This window comes from Callorhinus ursinus, unplaced genomic scaffold, assembly GCF_003265705.2.
Source record: "Callorhinus ursinus isolate GAN/ISIS: 27379988/994484 unplaced genomic scaffold, GSC_fseal_2.0 scaffold19, whole genome shotgun sequence".
Taxonomy (NCBI): Eukaryota; Metazoa; Chordata; class Mammalia; order Carnivora; family Otariidae; genus Callorhinus; species Callorhinus ursinus.
This window is the reverse complement of record NW_027397081.1, coordinates 27,846,480-27,868,299: the sequence shown is the minus strand read 5'-3', so window position 1 is coordinate 27,868,299 and position 21,820 is coordinate 27,846,480. Positions and strand designations below refer to the sequence as shown.

Genomic DNA, 21,820 nt, shown 5'->3' with positions numbered 1-21,820 from the left:
CACAGTGTTTTCTTCTGTTGCTCAGGGCTCGCTGATAGGATTCTTGCTACGAAAACTGCTCAGTGGGTTGGACTGTCTTCCTATTGGTTCAGACTCATGCTCTCTACTTTTGACCTTTACACAGATCTCTAGGCTTTGAGAAGTTAATGGTGTTTCTTTTCTTTTCCCCCACCTGGTCCTTCTGGGGAAGTGTGGGCAAGGTGTGGGCAAGAGGGAGGAGAGCTACCCCTGGAGCTCCATCAGCTCCAGTGACCTCCTCAGCTTTTGCAAGCATCTTCTAAGCAACTTCACAGATAGGTAATGCGAGGTGGGGGAGGGGAGAGGGGGACTCTGGGAGAAAGGAAAGGGGAGAAAAACCATAAAGCAAGGGGGATACTGACCTTGCAACAAAGTTGAGCTTGTAGGCTCATTTAGTTCTAAATCGGGTGAGGGACATACAGGAGAGAAAAATGAAAACAAACACATATATTATATACAGCCGCTATATATTTGTCATATATAGTTTGTATACTGCCTTTCACATACATTTCTGGGGGAATGGATAAATAAAGGAAGACACAAAAACCAAAGGTGGTAGGACAAGATGCAGCATGAGAAACACTAATGTGCCTTATGCTTCCATCCCTGGGTGTGGTGGTTGGAAAGTGAGGGAACTGGCCACTCATACATTTCCCAAAGCTGTGCTGAGCTGGGTGGCTGACGTGGTAACAAAGGACCAAAGGACCAAAGTCCCTGTCCAGATGAGGTTTCTGTCCCACATCTTACCCCCATTGTCTCACTTTGGGAGACCAAGTTCAGGCATTTCTGGTCCCATAGCACCACAGCGGAAACAAGATGGCGCCAAGAACCACCATGATTTGGCGTTCTGGGGACCCTGCAATCCCTGCAGTCTTAAGGAGCAGATGCTCAGGACACTACTGGTTCATGATAGGAAGGATGACCCTGCTGTATTTGGATACTGGCCATGATGGAGCCTCCACGCACAGCACTCCTCACTTTCCAACGTTCAGGTCACATGATGAGAGCACGCAGTTTGTGTGAAAGGTGGCAGCAAAATGGTGATAACGTAGCTGGCTTTCTGTGATGCTATAGGAGAATGGACTGCATCACAAAGTTCACGGATTTGCATAACACAAATGCTGCTTTCCCATCACCGCAGTCTGCTTGCTGGGTCTGGGCTGAGGGTCTGCTGATAATGGGAGATGACATGGAAAACTCCAGTATAAGTTTGTATTTGTGATTGATGGTGGGCCTCCATCATGAATTTTGGGACTGCCATGTCTGGACTAAACCTCAGCGAGTGCCAATGGGGTGGAAACACCCACCTTCCACACTAATGACATTTGACTAGTTCCATGGAACTATGTCAGCCATGGGGCATTTTGGTGATGGGCTCCTCACAAATGATCTCTCATTTGAGGCTTGAAAATTGTTTTCTGTTGGATTAATTTTGGAAAATGCTCCATGCTTTTTCTCCCTTTTGGAGACTTCGCATGTGAAGAAAAGCTTGGAGATCACCACATTAAAGAACATTCCCACGTGTACACCATTCATCTTGGTTGATCCAGTCTTTCTAAACTTATCTGAATTCATACTATCACTTTTCCATGTTTAGAGAATCCTGGACTCCAGAGAGCTGGCAAGTGGAGGAACGTCCCAGTGACACACAGGGTGAATACAGACAGACCAACGGTGGGGAGGCAGAGGTTCTAATTGCCACGCAGGGGTCTGCTGAGAAGAGCAGATTTATGGCACATGCTTTACTGCATTCCTTCTCACAAACACCAGCTATTTCACTCTCAAAGTTTGTGCCTTCTCCCTGTTCTCATCTTCAGATGGCTTAAGGGGAAGAGGCCAGGGAATTACACAGTAGTGATGAAGCCAATTGCAAAACCATGTCATGCATCCAAATCAGAAGAACGAGGAGGCCAGAGGAGGAGGAAGACTGTTTATGAGGAAGGAGGGCTACTGTGGGCGGGGGGCAGGCCTGGGGAGGGATGGACGGTCTCGCTAGGAGAGCCTCAGATTTGCAAGGCCAGGGAAGGGGGGGGGGTCTATTCCTTTATAATCCTGGCCCTTCTGTTTCTGCAGAGAGACACTTGCCAGAGAGCCAAAAAGGCCTGACAAATGTGAGGGGCAATTATGACTATCCCTGTGTGAGAGATGTCAGACAGATCAATCACTCTAATCACAGCTCTGCCCATTCTGAGCTACCATCTCTGGGATCAAGGGCAGCCTTCCCCGTCCCAGCCTCCTTGGATAAAGCTGGGCTTTGTTTTATGTGCTGGATAGAAGGGGGGCTGAATGTGATTTGGAAGCCGAGATGGGACAATGGAGCTGCACAGGCGGGTTATTCAGGGCAGGTCGGATACAATGTGCTGTGGAGGGATGCGGTAGGGGCTGCGGGCGAGAGTGAGGTAGTTGAAGCTAATGGGATTTTTCCGGGAGTTCTCAGAGTAAAAGGAATTTATGTTCTTGCTAATTATCTATTAACTTCCTCGCTTTCCCTGGCCATAATATTCAAGGGTGCTTGCTACCATGGGAGACTAGGGGGATGGATTTGAAAAATTCCAAGCTACCTGAGCTTGTGAGGGTATGGAGGAATTTTCCCCTCAAAAACAACCAGAAATTCACTCTGTGGTCTGCAGGGTGAATCTGCATCTACCAAGGGATGCAAGTCATCCCTGGATACCTGGAGTCCTGGCGGATGACACAGAGCTACTATCCAGCTCACATCTGTGGCATTGTTTGAGACATCCAGGGTTTACAAGGGAGCTTGTTTGTTTGCTTTCTTTACCTGCTTCTGGCACCAATATAGTTGCCAGGTATGTTAGGAAGGCAGAGCAATTTGCTGTGCCCACGTCAGTCCCTCTATAAACTGTTGTTTAATGAATTAATGCATGAATGACTATGTGACTTCTGTCAGGATGGTGGCTTGGTTGGACAAATATATCTTAATCCAGTCAGACAACACCCTTTGATACAAATGAAGAGCTGGGGAAATCCCCATTTCCTTTGTGAATTCTCCCTCTGAAGCTAATATTCAGGATCCCAAGGCCTATGATTCTACTTTCACAAATAGAATCCAGTTTCTCCTACAACCCAACAGCCAGGAAAAGGTTCAGAAATGGTAACATTTTACAGGACTCTAGTGAACAAAGTATTGAAATAGTAAATGTTCCTCTCTGAGTGCTTTGCTATTATACCCAATTAGAACCCCCCATCCCTTGTCAGTTGAGGAGCTCTTGAAGAGAAAAAATTAAATGTCACTTCATCATCCCTACCTCCTGTCCTTCTGCCTCAGGGTTTTGCCCACTACAAAATGAAGCATGGACATTCTTTCTCATTTTTTGCCCTGCTACTGGTACCCATCCATGCACTAGCTTTCTCTCTCTCTCTCTCTCTCTCTCTCTCTCTCTCTCACTCCCCCTCCTCTCTCTTTTCACTCACCCCTGCCCAGGTTCTCCTGATTCTCTTACACTTGCCACCTCACCCTGGCCATTCCTTCCGACTCCTTTTCTCCCATAGGACCCTTTCCTGCTTTCACTGCCCAGCTCAGGGCTCAGTCTTACCAAATAGCATGATACTGGCATTGGTGTGGCCCAACTTATTGGAGGCCACACAGGTGTAGTTCCCATAGTCGTGCTCCGAGACATTGAAGAAGATGAGTTTTGAGAGAAAAGGTCTGTTTTCCACTTTGACCCCCTTCTTTCCTTCAACCAGTCTGAGACCAACAAGAGAGAGACAAAAAAGGAGAAAAAAGGAGATGGTTATATTTTTCTTGTAGGGGGAAGACAGACTCTGGAATTAATGAATTAATAAGAATTAATTAATTCTTATTGCCCCCTTTCTGACATCATGATGACTACTTTTTTCCCCCACTCAACTAATGCAAGTTCACACACACAATGACCAATAATTGTATTTTTCTATTTTTATGCATGTGCCTGGAGACACTCTTGGCAATACACAGATATTCACCAAGTTCCCTGAAGGCAGGTGCCTTCAACTCATCGAAAGTTCCAGCTGTGTGATATTCAGACAGTAGGGGCTCCATGTGTGGACTTAATTGATGTTGATGATAAAGCTAATGAAAATGATGATAATGGCAACTATAAATAATTTAAAAAAAAAACCTTAATCTTCAAAGAGAAGAACTTGAGGGGTTTGAAAGGACAAAGTGTTTTCAACACCTGGGTGATAAATGTTCTTTTATGAACTTGCAGATAATACCTTATTTTTGGTGGTGAATAGAACACAAGAATCGGGGATCACTTTTACAGCAGCGTACTCTGAAGGGCTCGGGAGAGGTGGTCTGCCCAGAGTATTATAATAACTCGGTCTAGAAAGGATTATAGATTCCTAAGAATCTAACCTTAAAGAGCCTGGATGGTCTCGCTGAGCAATCCATTATGGCGGTCCAATAGGCCACAGGGCTCGCATTGGTGGTAGGGGCCACTAAAGAAAGGCCACAGAAGGTGAGTGGGGAAAATAGATATACCTGCTAAAGCCATAGATACTACTGCTGGGCAGATGGAGAGGGTAGGGAGAACACTGCTTAGGGATTGGTGGGGTCATATCCTCTATTTCAGGATGCTGTCAGCAAAAATTCTTACTATCATTGCATGTCTACATAGAAATTATGAGACCAACCCTCTTCCTTTTAAAAACTCTGGAATGTCCTATTTCAGAGAATGGGCTTTAAGCCAACCTTTTACTTTCCCTGAAATCATTTGTCTTCCTTGACCAGAAGCTGAGCCTATGCTATGGGAAAGATAAATGTTAGGGGGAAAAATCCTTCTGAACGGAGGATCTCAGGGAACATGGTTTAGGGCTTGGCTGGGGCAGGATGTGTAGGAAATAAACAATGTCAAGGCACAGGGGACAGGAATTAGGGTCAATGGCTGGTTTCAGAGTCATCAAACTGAGAAAGACAATATTCAAGGCAGAATAGGAAGTGAAGCCCAGCAAGACAATGATGAGAAAATGCTCCATAAACTATAAAATGTTATTCAATATACTTAATTTCTGTGGAGTCAGACATCAAGACCTCTCGCCTGTTCCTGGGTCCCAACATGTTTCTGGCACAGAGGACAGCTGCTTTGTCATCATCAGAAGACGTTGTCCCTGTAGGACTACAGAATGTTTCTTTCTGCCATCCCAACCCTGATCAGAAGAGAAAGTCAGGCTCTGGCTTCAGTTCTCGCTTAACATCTGTCTCCTGGGAAGTCAGAAGGTTGGGTGGAGGAACTTGCTTGTTTTTCATTATGTAGATTTTCCTCTGGGAGCCTTTCTCTCTCATAAGCTAGGGGCAGTGAACTGGCCTGAGTCCATGGACTTCATTAAAATGTGAGCATTGTAGGAACAGAATGAGGCATCCAGCTGTGCTTCCAGACGCTGCTGTTATATTTCCAGCTTGCTATGTAGATATTGATCCTCTAGGGGATGCTGTCCAAAGAAGGCTCTACAAGCCCACCCACCAGGAGGTTTTCAAGAGCTAGTCAAGTGCGTTGATCCCATTTGCTATTTTGACGCCATTCCTGGGCTGGGGAGGAAGCCTTCACATCAGAACCAAGCTGTGAATTAGATTTCAGCTCTGCAGTGGGGAGAGGCACTTACCCGAAGCAGGTTCCTGCTTGACAGCTCTGAAATGTCTTTAGCTAAAAACAGGGTGGGGTGGTGAGCAGCGCTTTGCAGCACTTTGCAGCTTCTGGGACGACATACTTGCCTCTTCTCTGTGTGGTCACACATTTCCCCATCCCATACTGCTCCCAGGCTTCAGGTTTTTAATGAACCTGAGGCTTTTTGTTGGCTCATACCCCCGTGGATGGGTGGCTCTTAGTAAGTATTGCACCCCAGTTCCTCTCCCTTTGATGACAACACACAGTGGCGTGCAGTTGAGAAGTGCTAGGACATACATAAAAGAGGCTTCTACTGTAAATTTTGAGAAAACAGCCTGTCCCCATCATATAGATTCCTTTGATTTGCCTCGGAAGTCCGCTTATGTCACTGGGAATGGAGCTAGGGTAGAGCTGCTCTTTCTTCCATGGGGAGCCGCCTGGAGGAGGTTGCCTGCCAGCCTCAGGGGCACAGGAAGGAATGGCAGTGACGAGGACCTCAGAGCCAGAGCTGTTCTTGCCGAGCTGGGTGTCAGGAGGACAGACAACTCCACTCCAGTGGGAGAACACTGGAAATCAATAAATGAGGAACATATGGAAAACAGACCAGAATCAATTAAAGGGGAGAAAGGAGCCCCCATGAGAAGAGCTTGGACAGTGGAGGAATCAAGGCTGCCTGAGCCAGGGGATTCTGAAACCATCCTGGGGATTCAACTGGGCTTTCTTCTCCTGGGAAATTAATGCGTACACAGCAGCCCCTCCTACGACACAGAGGGTGCAAAGTGGGGCTGTCTTTTCATTTTTTCTCACCACTGGCCATTTCTGTCTATGGACGGCTCTACTTTCTTCCACATATTTTAAGATCTCACTTTCCCCTACATTTGTGCTTGTATTTTTCTCCCATAAAGAATTTAAAAAAAATAGGATGCATCTGATTAGGGGAAGACCCGGATACATGTTTTTTGTTATTGTTTTTTTCGATACCAGACTTTCACATAGAAGGTCCTTCAGTGGGAAGGCAGAGGGACCAGGGAAGCAGGACTTGAAAGAAAATGCTTATTTATTGGGAAAATGTTACTCCCTTCAGCTTGATTCTGAGTTCTGAGAAGAAGAGGGGAAAGCCAGCTCTTTCTTCTCACCTCTTCATGTGTTTGCTTTTCTTCCTTTTGCCTCACGTCTTTCATCTCTAAAATGGGCCAGGTGAATAGGACACACCTTGCCAAGTTGCTGCCAGGCTTTGTACTTCAAGATGGAAAAGCACTGCTTCTCACTTGGAAAGATCATGATAGGACACGATGAAGCTTACGACGGAGTCACGTGATTCCAAGACTGGGAGAGCTTTTGGTGCCTCACCGACCTCATAAAGAAAGGCACCCACGGTGCACTGGAGATGTTCTAAGTAGTACGGGCAACAGCTGGGTCACTGATGGCCTGGACCTGTTCCGTGTCCCCTTCTCGCAATCCCTCCTGGGCTGTTTTTCTTCCCAGCTTCTAGGGCCCTGGAGCTCCTTCCTCCTCCACCCCATATGCACCTCAGACGGTGTTGCATCATCCCCTCCCCATTTTTATCAAAGCGTTTTGAACATGGACAGCTCTTGCACATTTATTCATTGTTCATCCACTTTAAAATAGCTCTTTGATCACAGTAATTGTCAGGTTGCCTGGCTGTTCTGAGCTGCTGAACCCTGTGCTAACTCGCCATTTGGTAACTCCTCGCAAATGACAATCTTCCCTGAATCACAACAGAGATCCTGATGATGGCTGCAACAATGAGAGGGAAAGAAATAGTCCCCTTTCTTTACTTTTACTTTGAAAGAACAGCCCGGGCACAAAGGGAAGCCTAAATCGGGTCAGGGACTCTTTTATCCACCACCACCGATGGTGTCCGGAACTGAACTGGAGACCTGCTAACTTGTTGGCCACTCCCAGTGCCCTGTGAACATTCCCAGCTTCTTAATGCAAGCCTGAGAGTGTGTTAAAAATAGCTTCAGGCAGAACCCATTATTTTCTTGCCCCATTAAAAAAAAAAAATTCACAGGACTTGTGATGCTTCTGGTGGCCCTTCTTTGAGATTTTGCTTTCCCAAAACAATGTTTTCTTTCAGGCCCGTTGATTGGCGAGGGCTAACTCTACATGGAAATGTTAAAAACAGAGCTGGAAATCATGAATAATCAGAACCCCGCCCCCCCACCTTGATAGCTAGTTGGAACTAGAAGAAGATTGTTCAGAGATTCATGCATAACCATCTGGAAACAGGAAGCTGGAAAAACTTTCTTCTCCTTGGGGGCAGGGAGGTAGGGAGGGTGTCTTTACCTTTTGTCATCCTTGTACCACTGGAATTCTGCGGAGGGAACAGCTGAGGCCTCACACTGCAATGTTCCCTTCTGTCCCACGGGGACGCCTGTCCCCTTAGCTTCTGAAATGTACGGCGGGTCTGCAGAGAGAAGCTGTGCTGTAGCATTTTAAAATGTATCGTGAAATGAGACGGGCTGCCTCATCTACTGGTTTTGGTGTTTACTCCCTGCTCTACCTCTGCTTGCTCGAGCTGACAAATTGATACACGAGTTGAGCCAGAGAGTGAAACCATTCAACATGGTGCTAAGGAAAAGCTTGTCTTCCTAGCATGTATGGTTGCTGTTTCCCTCTGTGCAGAGGTAGAATGACCAAGTATTTGGGCATATTTCCAGTTTAAACTTTTTAACTTTCATAGGGGAATGCCAGCCCATCAACCTTACACTCCTTTAATCAGCCTTACAGAATTTCTGCACACCGGGTTCTTGCCAGAGTCTATAACCTCGAACCATTCAATTCCCATCAAAAGCTCAGTTGCAAGAAATAATATTCATGGAGAATTGCCTGAAGCCTAGACAGATCAGTCATTCTTCCAGGCATCCTAAAATGGATCCCCGAATCCAGCCGGACCAAACTAGACCTATAAACTTGGCCTGCGTTCATTTCAAGTCTTTAACTACCCTTGGCAATTCCAACAGTTTGCATTGAAATGCATTATGAAAAACAGCCATAATAAACTTGGCATTCTATTTATTGCAGAAATACCATGCATGATGTTGTTGACTGTATCTCAAAGTGATCTATTTGTGGAGACACTAAAGAGAAATTTCTCTTGGGTCTCAGTACCAGGAAAAGCAGTGTTTCTCCCAAGCAATGGGTTTGCTTTCATCTTATGGACATAAACCTTAAAGCAGATGTTGTCTCCCGCTTTGATTTCACAACTCAAAGCCAAATTCTGCACCTGCATCTCCCCTCCTTGAGGTATATATTTCCTGTGTTCATTTATCCCTAGCTTTCACTTATTGTCCTCAACAGGTTTTTCTCTTTGTGCACATCCCCTTACTTTTCAGGTTAATTTTTATTAACTGCAAGTCATTTCAAATTCTTTTAAAAATATTGGTGGTACACATTTTGGTATTAAAAACCGTAACATTGTTATACCTATTTCCTTGCTTCTTAAAGTGCTGTGTATTAAGGAGGTTCTAATTGTAACAGAAAGAAAAATATTAATGAGTAATCACCAAGGCACAATAATCTTTCCACACCTCCACCCCCAAGTTTTGAAAGGGAAAGGTTTCTTGTCTGCTGGTGTAGTTCTTGGGTTCTATCCTGTCGTAAGACTTCCTGAAATGAGCACAGCAGAAAAAAACTTTCAAAACGTCATATAGAACTGAGTTAATGTATACCATGAAGAATCAAGAGGAGAGAGCGTGAGAGACACGTACAGAAGTGGAGGAGGGTCAATGTCAGAGAGAATTTGGGTGGTTGATAAGAGAGAATGATGGATCTAGAGGATTGGCTTCCAAACTTTTTGGATTCTGTACCTCTGTTAGTCAAAATCAGATTTTGAGATGGATCGTCTAATATGTGTATGTTTATTTATATTTAAATTATGAATGTGCACTTTGTGTATCAACATGTAAGCACAAAAGTATGAGCTCACATAAGTATACCATAAATATGTACCATAAATTTCCATAAATATATCATTAATTTCCTTTACACTCAAGGTATTTTGCTCCCCACTGTGGACATGACTGGGCTAGAGAGGGAGGAGTTTGGAAACATTATGAGCAAAGTATGGGAAAAATCAGGATTCAAAGATGCATTTCTCTAAATTATGCATTGAAGGCCATTTAATGATCTTCCGGGAATATAAGTCAAGTTTGGGATTATATTAAATTACTTTCAGCTGCAATTTTTTTTTTTTAAACTAGAATTTGGAATTGTTTCTCTCGAAAGCAGGGAATGGACAATGATATGGCACTATTTCCCATGCGGAGTCAGCAGCTGGCTCTGTGATCCGGCTCTTTGCTGTGGCCATGACAGCAGCTAGCCTCACGCACGTGAAGGGCCGGGGTTCCTGAGAGCACTTACAGTTCACGGTGACCTTTACCCTTCGGACCACCGGTGCGGCCACATCATTGGAGGCACTGCACTCATAGTCCCCCGACTGCTCCCGCGTGATGCCCTGGATTTCCAGGTATTCATCTTCACTCACAAAGCCCACGGCTGCAGGAGAAGGTGTGGTGAGAAAAAACAAAACAGAACACCAAAGGTATAAACTTAGAAAACAAAGTATAAAATGGTTATGTCTGCAGAGAATTGTGCCATTTCCAAGTTTCCACTCTTGGGAATGATGCCCATTCTCCTTCCCCCACTCCCCACCCTTCTACTGCTTCCATCATCAACTTTTCCTTTAGTTCCCCAGTGGATCGGCTGAAATGTTTGTGCTCCTACCTAGACTGAACACAGAGTCTGGAGAATTACTGGTCCTCCATAAGTGATTAATAATTTTGACATTTACACTGCCCGAATCTTACCATGCAGTGGGGCCCTGGGGTCTAAGTTAAGCACCATAGGTGAATATTAACTCTTTCTGATTTCAAGGTATCATTGAGGCTGAACCTTAAAGTCTAGAGCTGATCACTGCATCCTGTACCATGGGTCAATTATACCACACTAGCAGTTACACACACACACACACACACACACACACACACACACACACAAGCCACAAAAGGCAGTGGAGACACTGACAAAATAAATTTAAACTCCTGCTTTTAGATTTAGACAATCAATAAGATAAGCAAAGATCAGTTTTCTAAACTTTGATCTGCTAGAGCTCTTGTGTAGAGATCCTGAAGATAAACCAACAACAAGGACACCACACTTTAACCACAAATATGGAAGAAAGTGAAGAGCAAGAAGACATGGTAGCAAACCTTACCCTGTCATGTCGCTGCCCTGAAACGCAGTTTCTCTGTTGAAAAATTGTGAATAATAACAACCCTCTACCTACTGGCTTCCTACCTGAGCACTAGCCATGAGCAGTGGCTTATGGAAACCATAAGGTTAAAGCCTAGAAGACTGATTTCACCGTTTTCTCCCTTAGTCACCCTGAACTTTAGCCTACTTGTGGAAAGGCAAGGGAGAACAAAAGGAACTGTTTACATCCCAGCATTATTCTGCCTTCTCTGTTAAGTAAAGATAGCTAGCATAATGACATATTTTATCATGTAAACTGGGATACTTTAAGAGTAAAAGGGGGACTACTGGTAGTTTCTCTGGGACAATAAGCGTAAGTTCGAGACTGTCCCTGGCAACTAAGAGACATTTTGCAGGCATGTTGTACATACAGTCCTATAACTTCACAGGGTTGTTTGAGGTAACAAATGAAAACATATATATATATATATATATATATATATATATACACAAAAGCAATCAAAACTGTCACACGCAGTACACCTGTTGCTTTAGAAAGTAAGGCTGTAATCTGCTGGGAAGCACAGACTCAGGTGGAGTGAAACTATTTTATCATGAGTGGCCCACACGAATAAAGGGAAGAAAGGAACATTTCTCTCCAGGTGATAAGACCCCTCCATAATGCCACATGGATCTGCTGATCCAAAGCATGAAAAGGACAACAGTAAGAAACTAATATAATACAAGGAATGATAGATATGGTATGTAAAGTTACCATTGTATTTGTCCTAAGGTATCCATCTTTGTCAAGATAACAGTAGACATGACAATGACAGCAATTAGAAAATGACTATCTTGTCAAGAAGGGCCGCAACCTGCCCACCACTGCCACCACTCCTTGGTCATGAGAAGTCTGTGCCACCATCAAGCCCAACCTGAGCGCTTCCTCACACTTCTTCATGCCACATGGAACCCACGCTATATATGGGTAGACACTCTCTTGCATCTACTACCTACAGGAGAGCAAAAGAACAGCCTGTATCTGTTACAGAAAGCAACCAAAATTCACAAGAACCAGGAACACATAGAAAACAGGGCCCAAAAGTCCAGGCTATGGAGAGGACAATCAACATTAACCTATAGAGCCTCATAGTCCCAACTGGTAAGTAACTTCTAATTAACAACAGTAGCTTTTTTTTGTTATTGTTTGTAAGCATCTTTAGGGGGAGAAGTACTAACCTTGATTTGAGGAAGAGTGGAGGAAATAAGAAGGAAAGATTTACATGAAGAAGTTGTGATTCTTTCTATGTTGTCATTGTTTATTTTTTACAAACCTCAAGCCTATATTTGTCAGATCTTTCCCAGCTAGAATGCTATAATTACTGTGCAAAGCATCTTGGAGACTAGTGTCACACTTAATATTCCCATTAATTTTAAATGGTAGTCCTTGGTACATATGTGTGGCAATTGGTGTCATATTTTAATTAGACTTGCCCTACACCATCTGAAATTAATAATAGCTCGAATTACCAATGTAATTTATAAATTAACAGTGCCATAGCATTAGGAAATAAATTAGCTCTGGACAGCTGTTTCTGGACTGAGCTCCCGTGTCAGAGCAATGATTGGTAGAACCTCACATCTCCTGGGAGGCTGTGTACTACTATACCACCAAAGCAAGGAAACTAAAGGACACAGGGGTCTCTACATCTCTTGTCCTTGCCTCCAACTAGAGGCCATGCATCCGCTTTAATTTCACCATCCAAATACGTTCTTGTGTGACCACAGCAAGACTTACAAGGACCCAGCTTGGATGAACTTGTTATATGAACGTCCAAAAGAGAAGGAAGTCCGGGGGATTATAGGACTCAAAAGCAAGTACATAAATCCTAGGGTAATCACAATCAAGAATTCATCAAGTGGCAATAGGTATACTAGTGTATGTGTAATTTTGTACATGAATATCAGGCAATCTTACGTAGGAAAGGAAGTTGGATGGCCTAAAATTTGGAGAAGCCGTATGTTCTGCATCGATCCAGATTTCTCTTACCAGAGGGAAGGGATTTACACTTAAGTCATCCTGCAAAAAGCAATGAGGCTTAATTTTACTATCATATGTTCTTCAGACCAAGTGTAGAAATTATAGAAAAACCACAATGATTCTACTGCTCACCAATTGTTTTATGTCTACTTTCTGATTAAATTAGGTAAAGTACATGAAAAGTAATTTGTATAGTAAAATGCTTTATACATTTTAGGTTTCATTGTTATTATTTTCCCCTTTATCCTCACATACTTTTTTTTTCCTGTAGGAGAAGCATGGATAGCAAAAACAGAGAGAAAAAGATCAGTAACATAAAAAATTAAACTCTGAACCACCAGAAATGAAATTACTATAGTTGCTGCTTAAAACAAATGAAGAATTAAACAACAACAACAACAACAAAAAACCTAAACTGAAATTTACAGAGTTGATGATTGAATTTATAGAGTTAATGATTCAAGGAGAGTTTTCTTTGAAACAGCGATTGTGCTCTGGCTGTAAATGATCAATGCTTTATCACTCATATGAGGAACTTACAAAGAATATTGGGAGAAAAAACAGATAAGCAGAGCATACTTTAAAGTGCATTTAAAGTGCTAAAGGAAATTCTTGGTTAAAAGCTACCAGCGGGGAAAGGAGAAAATCACTTGATAAAATCCTATGAAAAGAAACCCTTCATGGTCAATAGCTTCTCATTTGTAAGTCTTTCTTTTCCAAAGAAAACACATCCCTTGAGGGAAATGACACGTTCATCTTCCCAAAATACCCCCTCCATCATGTCACACCTCTCCAGACACTAAAAATGGCTCCCTATTTTCTATAACATCAAACAAAAACCCCACTGCCTTATGGAAACCCTTCAACAAGTAGCCCGATCTACTCATGCTGGCTCACCTCGCACCTGTGCCGTGAGGAAGGCAACAGGTCAACCTGGGAAAAAGCAAAAGCTTGGCATCAGACAAACCCAATCCTCTGCTTGAAGCTTCCCGAGGAGTTGACTTACGTTATTCCTCTGCGCCACCATTGCTTGCTCTCTATGACTCACTTAGAATAATGTTACCCACCTCTAGTGGTGCCTTGAGGATGGAATGCACCGGCCATGCGGTTGGCACAGTGAAAGGCATGTGATAAATTTTTGCAGGTGTTAGCACTGTCACCACCGTTGTCCCTACCACTGCTATTCTTTACCCTGGACAGACATCATCATTCCTTTTGCACAGACTGCATCTATCACTCAGAGAGCTATGTTCTTTCTGTCACTGGGGCCGACACCACCTGGCTTTCAAATCCTAATTCTTCCCTGAAAACTCCCTGATATGGGTTGAATTGTGTCCCCCAAAAGATCTGCTGAGGCCCTGACTTTCCGCCCTGCACAGTGTGACCTTATTTGGAAACAGGTCTTTATAAAGGTAATCAAATTAAAATGAGGCATTAGAGTGGGCCTTAATCCAGTGTGACTGGTATCTTCATAAAAAGGAGAAATTTGGACACTGACAGGCACAGAGGGGAGACCGTGTGTGAAGACACACAAGGAGAAGACCACCATGGGACCACCGCGATGCCTCTACAAGCCAAGGAAAGCCGGGGATTGCTGGCAAACCACAGAAGCTAGAGGAGGCAAAGTGAAGATTCTCCCCTAGAGCAGTCGAGAGCACATGCACCAGCGAACACCTGGATTTCGGACTTCGAACTTTCAGAAGTGAGAGGCAATGTACCTGGCGTTATTTACGCCCTCTAGTGTGGGCTACTTTGTTATGGCGGCTTTGGGAAACTGACAGACACCCTTCTGCCTCCTGTCAGTGCCAGTGGCTATCCTGCACTCTTGTTCCAGGCAGAGCCCTTCTAGGCTTTAAAACCAGAAGGGAATTAAACGCGAGAGCTTAAAGAGACATTAATGGTTATATATAACTCCATAGTTGCTATATTAGGACATAGTCTGACTTCAGTAGAATTCCCTAGAATAGCTGTTTAAATATGGATTTCTAGATCCCACCCATACCTACTAAGTCAGAATCTTCAGGAATGAGGAGTTTTCATTTTACTAGGAAATTGCCACATACAGCCAAGTTTGGGAGTTAGCAATATCATTACATCCTTGTATCTTAATGTGGGAAACTGCAGTGCAGGGGAGTTCACATCTGGCTAGTGATGGAACACTTCGGGGTCTCCCGATGTCTGGCCCCCAGCCCCTGCAACTACGATAGCATTTTTTGGTGGCCGGTTCTTTTATGCTGTTTGCCCTGGTCTGATTTTCCAATGGAAATGAAACTCTGGAGGCAGGGACCAATCTTGGATCTCTCTGGCTCTCAAGGCACCTAGGAAGGTAGTTTACATAATCCCAAAATTTGTCAGCTTCCTATTAATTAAATGATAGACTGTAGAACTACAAGCTGAGTTCAATTAAAAGGAAAAAAAAAGTGGGGAGCTCCGTGTTGCTCACCTAATCTTCGTGTGGCTCTGTTCCCAAGGCGGTGCCACTTCTGGTAATTGTTTTTAGCAAAATATTTGTATTTCCCGACTTTAAAAAATATCATCACTATTAGTGTTCTAACAAAACAGACTTTCTCTAAATATGTGATTTTAAAAGGTTTATTGAGTGTTTAGTATAATTTATGTTTAGTCTTGGGGCCAATTATTTCCTCAGAGGAGTGCATTCTTAATTTAAAGATGTAGATCAATGAGGACGTATGATTTATCTAACAGGGTTTGTCTTACAGCCAACTTCTTAGGAGCACAGCTATTTCATGAGGTGGAATCTGACAACCCAAGCAGGGAAAGGAAGCAAGTTGGAAATGGGATTACACCTGCCCCTCGACCCCCAAGGGAGTTTCACCTTGTCCAAAGGGTTGAGCTCAGCAGTTTATAACCAATCACAGGACAAAACCTGCCCAGCATAAGTAATACTCGCTTGGAAAAGAAAACCCCAAGTTTCTGAGAACATAGATTGGTTCTTAAAAACCTTAATAACTGAAAATAATAATAGCCACAATTATCATTTTATTGCACCCAAGAATAAGCTTGTCAGGAGAACAGCTGTAGCTATTGGAGAGGACACAGCTGTCTCTTTACTTAATATTTTTATGGCATATATACCAGCTGAGATAAAAATCATGGGACCTCAGAAACTGAAAAAAAAATGCAGAGCACAGAATCCCAGAATTTGAGAGTTGGAATTTTTTTTTTTTCTAATTTAGATTCAAATGCTGTGACTAGTTTAGTCCTAGCTAGTACTCATGCCACTGCTTTCTTTCCCTCCCCTTTTCCATCAGGATGTTCCTATTAAACTCAGCCTGAGCTTCAGGGGCAGCTATTTCCAGGTCTGGCTGGTGGGTGTCCCCCCGGGACCTTTCTTATGAGTTGACCAGCATGGGAAGTTTTGTATTTTGTTGGAGAAAGACTTGGTTTTGTTCAGAGGCTGGGAAGTCGGGGGGACAAGAACAACGTGACAGAGGTATATTTACTGTCCCGCAGCACCAATCCCTGGGAGCCGGAGGGAATGGTTTTGAGGTGCACGTGTTAGGGCACCAATGCAGTCCCCGTGCTCCTGGACCAGGCTGGGGACACGTGGGATGCACACGGAATCCAGACAGCAACATCGACAGCAACAGGGCGAGACTCTCAGTGTTACAAAGCATTTCCAAACATGGTAATGGTATTGATTTATGCACACAGCATAGTTCCTGAGGATCTGATGTTATACAGAATTGCTGATCATGGTTATCAGCACCATTGGCCTGATTGCACCTCGGGCAGGGCTGAATTCCGGGCCCTCATGTGAGCCCCGGGGAATGTTCTGGCTGATAGTTCCCTTCTTGGTGCTTCAGATTCCTCCTCTGTACAATGGGGCACATGATACTACCTTGAAGGGTTACTGTGAATATTAAATAAGCAAATATGTGTAAAATACTTAGAACATAGCAGGTTCTCAGTAGATAGTAGCTATCACTGATACCACAACTCCGTTTGAGCACATTTTAATATACAAGATCCTCGATACAAGAAAATCTCAATGTAGAGATGAAAGAATAATCAGATCTCTGCTTTTCTAGTAGGAATTTAATAATAATAAACTTTACAAAGGATTCACCACAGATCCTTTAATGAGAAAGTTCTACTCCCTTCACTTAAAATAGGATTTGATTTACAAGGAATACAGATTCTTGGGATCATTTCTTCTAGGAAAGCTGGTGTAGCTGTACAGCCTGTGTGAGACCTGCTGAGGGTTTGAGAAATGTCTCTAATTTCACAAGTAAGAATAAAAGGAGACATAGATATAGATACATAATCATCTATAGATGCTAAGTGAAAAATTTCATGTCTATATTATATCTAATCTTTTTATATTATCTATATGTAGATAATATATCTATCTATATCATCTTTCTCTTTGACCTTTCCCTTGGATACAGAGACTATGGCTGACAGAAAAGAGAGTCTGAGGGTCTCTCCAAAAACAAGCAAATTTATAACATATCTTTCAGAAAAAGAGTTCTAGGGGGCCCAACATGCCTGTGTTAGCCCTGAGGCACAGCCTCATTCACTGAAAAAGTTACTCTTGGTAGCAACATAGGAACCACCGTGGAAAACAGGACAGACTGACTTGTTCTAAACAGCTTCCACTATGGAAAAGGGCTCCTCCTGAAACATGGTAGTGTTTGTTGCTAGAGAGCTGGGAGCTACGACTGTGGAGTGTACAACACGTGGCAACGTCCCCATGCCATTACCTCCTTGCCAGTCTCAGATCTGTATCGATGTCACATGGCCTCTTCTTCTACCTGGGAAACTTACCTCATCATTTCCCTCAGCTTTCTGTTAGACACCTAAAAATTGGTTGTTCAGAGCAACATCAGCTGGTCACAGCATCTCTTGTACCATGTCCTACACACAAAAGATACCATCCCCCAGGCAGCGTCTATGCTTGTTATCTTCTCTGCTTAAGATCGAAATGCAAATCGAGAGTTGAAAAATTAATCTATTAACCTGATTCCATCATAAAGCAATAGAGACTCAATTAAAATATTACATAAACTGATGCCAACTATAAATTCCATGTCTGTTTATCTATCTATCTATCTATCTATCTATCTATCTATCTATCTATCTATCAAGATAATAGGGAGACACTTAGCATAGATCCCAGCATATAGTAAGATATCAGTTGAGGGGTGTCTGGGTGGCTCAATTGATTAAGCTTCTGACTCTTGATTTCAGTTTAGGTCATGATCTCGGGGTCATGAGATAGAGCCCTGCATCGGGCTCCACACGGGGCATGGAGCCTGCTTAAGATTCTCTCTCTGCCCCTCCCTGCCCTTCATGCATTTTCTCTCTCTTCCTCTAAAAAACAAAGAAACAAACAAAACCTCATTTGACCTCATTTGATAGTGGAAACTATCACACACACACACACACACACACACACATACACACACATGTTTTAAAGATTTTATTTATTTTATTTGTCATAGAGAGAGAGAGAGGGAGCAAGCACAGGCAGGGGGAGCGGCAGGCAGAGGGAGAAGCAGGCCCCCCGCTGAGCAGGGAGCCTGATGTGGGGCTCCATCCCAGGACTCCAGCATCATGACCTGAGCTGAAGGCAGTCGCTTAACTGACTGAGCCACCCAAGCGTCCCAGTATATATATACTTTGAATATGCATGACTATGCATGTATAAAATGTAATCTATAATTGTACAGATATATAGAAGTGCAAAAAAATAATTTCCTTAATTTTTTCAGTTTTGAAACTTTCTGGGAATAATCATTAGTGATGTATTTAAAAGGAGCTAAAGCCCAAAATGTAATTATATGAAAATGAGCCCTGGGTCGCTGCAGGGCCAAGCCCTGTGTATCTCTGCAGCCTATCCCTTCCCCTAATGACATGACACTAGTTCTCTGCGCAGATGCGGCTTCAGCAGCCGGCTGGGCCCTGGGTGTGCCTTTTGACAAAGACTGTCAGCTCGGTTATGCATGCAGACCCTCTATTATGGGTGATGATACCAGAGTCAGAAAGCACACAGCTGGATGTTTGGAGTTTGCAGCTTGATGTCTGGAACCTGGGTATTTGCAGCAGTGCAGCTGATGGCTGCTAAAAAAAATAAAATAAAAATAAATAAAGAAATCAGCTTTTGATTTGTAAACTCAGCCAACTTGATCTGAAAGACATTGATAGGAGATAAATATAGAACTCCGCAGTGTCATATTACCTCAGGATCTTGGCTGTTTGCTTTCTCTTTTTCTAAATCTCTAGAGATGTAAGTCAGTACTGAGTGCTGAGAAATGTGAAGGATTTAATTGGTTTGAAATTTCCTGCTCAGGTTAATTTAAGGAAATTATTTTTACTTGAGAGGCTCCTAATGGGTTAAGTCTCTCCTAACACCAGCACGCACACCCTCAGGTCAGAAGTCCACTTACAGAGTCCTCTTCATCACCTGGTTCTGAACTGCCTTGGAAAAGCAGAGCATTTTCTACACTCAGCCTGCAATTTACTCATGAAGACATTTTCTAGATTAAGAGCAGGAGTTCTTAATCTGAGAACCGTGGAACTCTAACCCCAGGAGGTTTTGAACCTTAAGAAATGACATGATGCATATGCACATATGTGTGTATATTTTCCTTAATGAAGGATTCTATACCTTTTTGAAAAAGATTAATATCTACACGTCCATGTTTCTTTTGTTCATCCTCCAATGACAATTCAGAATCAAATCTCTACAACCCCCAGCCCCACAAAGAAAAAACAGAAAACCTCCTCAAAATGTAACTGATGATGGGAAAGACATAACTCTAGAAGAAAAAGCATAGCCTTGTGCACATTTCATTAACTATTGTGGAGGATGGGGAGAGAAGTAACTTATAAATAATCCTTTTGAGGAATAGTTATGCAGATCCGAAGAGTTCTTTTTTCACTAAAAGAGGGGAGTGCTTACCAATACTTTGGGTGAAAAGAACAAAGTGTGCAGAGTCTGCCCATTCCCACAGAGCCCCATGACCACAGGTGATTAACAAGGTGCCCACTGTACATGGAGGGAGGAAGGACAAGGCCTTCCCTTCACATGCAGCATTCTCAGATGCAGAGCAGAATGAAGGCTTTCCTGAAGAATTCCATTTATGGGTGACTATATCAAGCCAACAGTCAATGACCATTTGGGGGAAAGGAGGGAGCAGAAAAGGTGGGGTGGGGTCATATCTATAGTTAAGGTAATCTAATATATATATTCAGATTAGATCATCATGGGAGACTACAAAGTACCACCCATACCGGAGATGTAAATACTATCCATGCATTTCCAACTGGCATGGAGTTAAAGAATGTGTGTAAGAGAATACCTTGAGAAAATCACATGGAAATACCCATAGAACGGCAGGAAGCCTATTGGTATAGGATGATATGGGCCAAGAGAGAAGGGGAGATGTAGCTGAAAACTTTTGTATTTACTATATTTGATTATAGGCTTCGAATACATACATATATATCTTATATATTACATATGTGTATATTACATATATGTATTTTATATATAATATACACATGTATATATGTATATATATAATCTTGCAAATAGTTCTCAAAATCTACCCACCACCCAAGCTACTTGCTACCATATCATGCTGCCTGCAATGCCTCACCTGGCCTTGCCCACCTGTCTGTTCTTAGTATTCCACTATACATGGGTGGAATTTTCAAGCACCTAAAATCTATGAAAAGAGAGAGTGTATGGAAAAGAAAATAAAAGAGAAGAAAAGAAAAGAAGAGTTGACTTACTCTTCTGTTAGTGACACTACTAATATTTCCTTCTACCTCTCTTCCTTTCAAATAACATCTAAAAATAGGCATTGCACACATGGGTCCCAGATGAAATGCACTGTATGTAAACAAGACAACCATGATCTACTGGAATAAACACGGTGTTTTTGAATCCTGATTATGGTTATTTCTCTCGGCAATTAGTTAACTTTGAGTAAATTACCAAGCCCCAGTTCCCTCATTACTAAAATGTGAAGACTTCTTATTACTCATTGGTTGGGTCTGAGAATTATAGAAGAGACTTTGTGCAGAGGTACAGAAGGGGGATTGACACATGGAAGATGATCAATAAAGGTTAGAAGAAACCAACTATAGGAAAGAAGATACTCAATCCATAAATCAGGGTCACTCTGCTACATCTATCCCCTCTCCCAGGCCAATCTATACTTTGAAACCTCCTTCCTACATTTTAAATTACCAGCTATGCTCATAATTTCCAGATGTACATTGCCAACCCCAGGAGGCTCTGTTGAGCTCTCGGCCCACTGAATGCCTCATCTGTAAGTCTCACAGACACCATGGGCTGAGTTCACGGTCTTGCCCTTCAAACCTGCTCTCACCCCATATCCACTCATCTCTGTTGCTGGCACAGCTAACTCCCCACTCTCCTAAGATAAAAAAAAAAAAAAGAGGGTCACATGTGATTCTTCTCTTTCTCTCACTCCTCACCCTCAGTCAACAAACCCTATTGTTTTTACCTTCTTTAGAGGTTTCAAATCTATTTACTTCTTTTCCTTATCATTGTTAACTGTCTTAATTCAGGTGTCCATTATCTACTGCGGATTATATTAGTACCCTCTTTACTGATCTCCCTGCTTCTAGCTCATTATTTTTATTTTTGTCCAATAATTGCCAAAAATAAAAATCAGTGCCACCCCAGCTTAAATCCTTTCACTGCTCCACATTCCTCCTTGATGTGGCATATATAGGCTTCTTATCAGCTGGCTGTTGTCTATATCTCCAGATTTTTTCTCACCAACTCCTTTCTCCCTACATCCACTGGACACACTGGCAAAGTTCCTAAAACACTAGGCTATTGATCTGTTCCTTTGTACCTTCTTCTCTGCCTGGGATCTAATACCCCTTTGTCCACTTTAAAATGTCTGTGCATCCTTCAAAACCATCTTACATATCA

General features: G+C 42.8%; 1 protein-coding gene across 9 annotated transcripts in view; it reads right to left on the bottom strand.

Annotated features, from left to right (window-relative positions):
• The window catches only part of NTM (neurotrimin), a 962,773-nt gene that overhangs the window by 10,790 nt on the left and 930,163 nt on the right, over positions 1–21,820 (bottom strand). For 8 of the 9 annotated variants that reach the window (XM_073903994.1, XM_073903995.1, XM_073903991.1 and 5 more), the window contains 4 exons: positions 10,008–10,142; positions 7,932–8,052; positions 3,573–3,724; positions 381–416 (listed from right to left, as the gene is read on the bottom strand). In XM_073903994.1, the coding sequence (XP_073760095.1) occupies positions 381–416; positions 3,573–3,724; positions 7,932–8,052; positions 10,008–10,142 (444 nt within the window). The remainder of the gene's footprint in view (positions 1–380; positions 417–3,572; positions 3,725–7,931; positions 8,053–10,007; positions 10,143–21,820) is intronic. The other variant, XM_025893994.2, reaches the window with a different exon arrangement.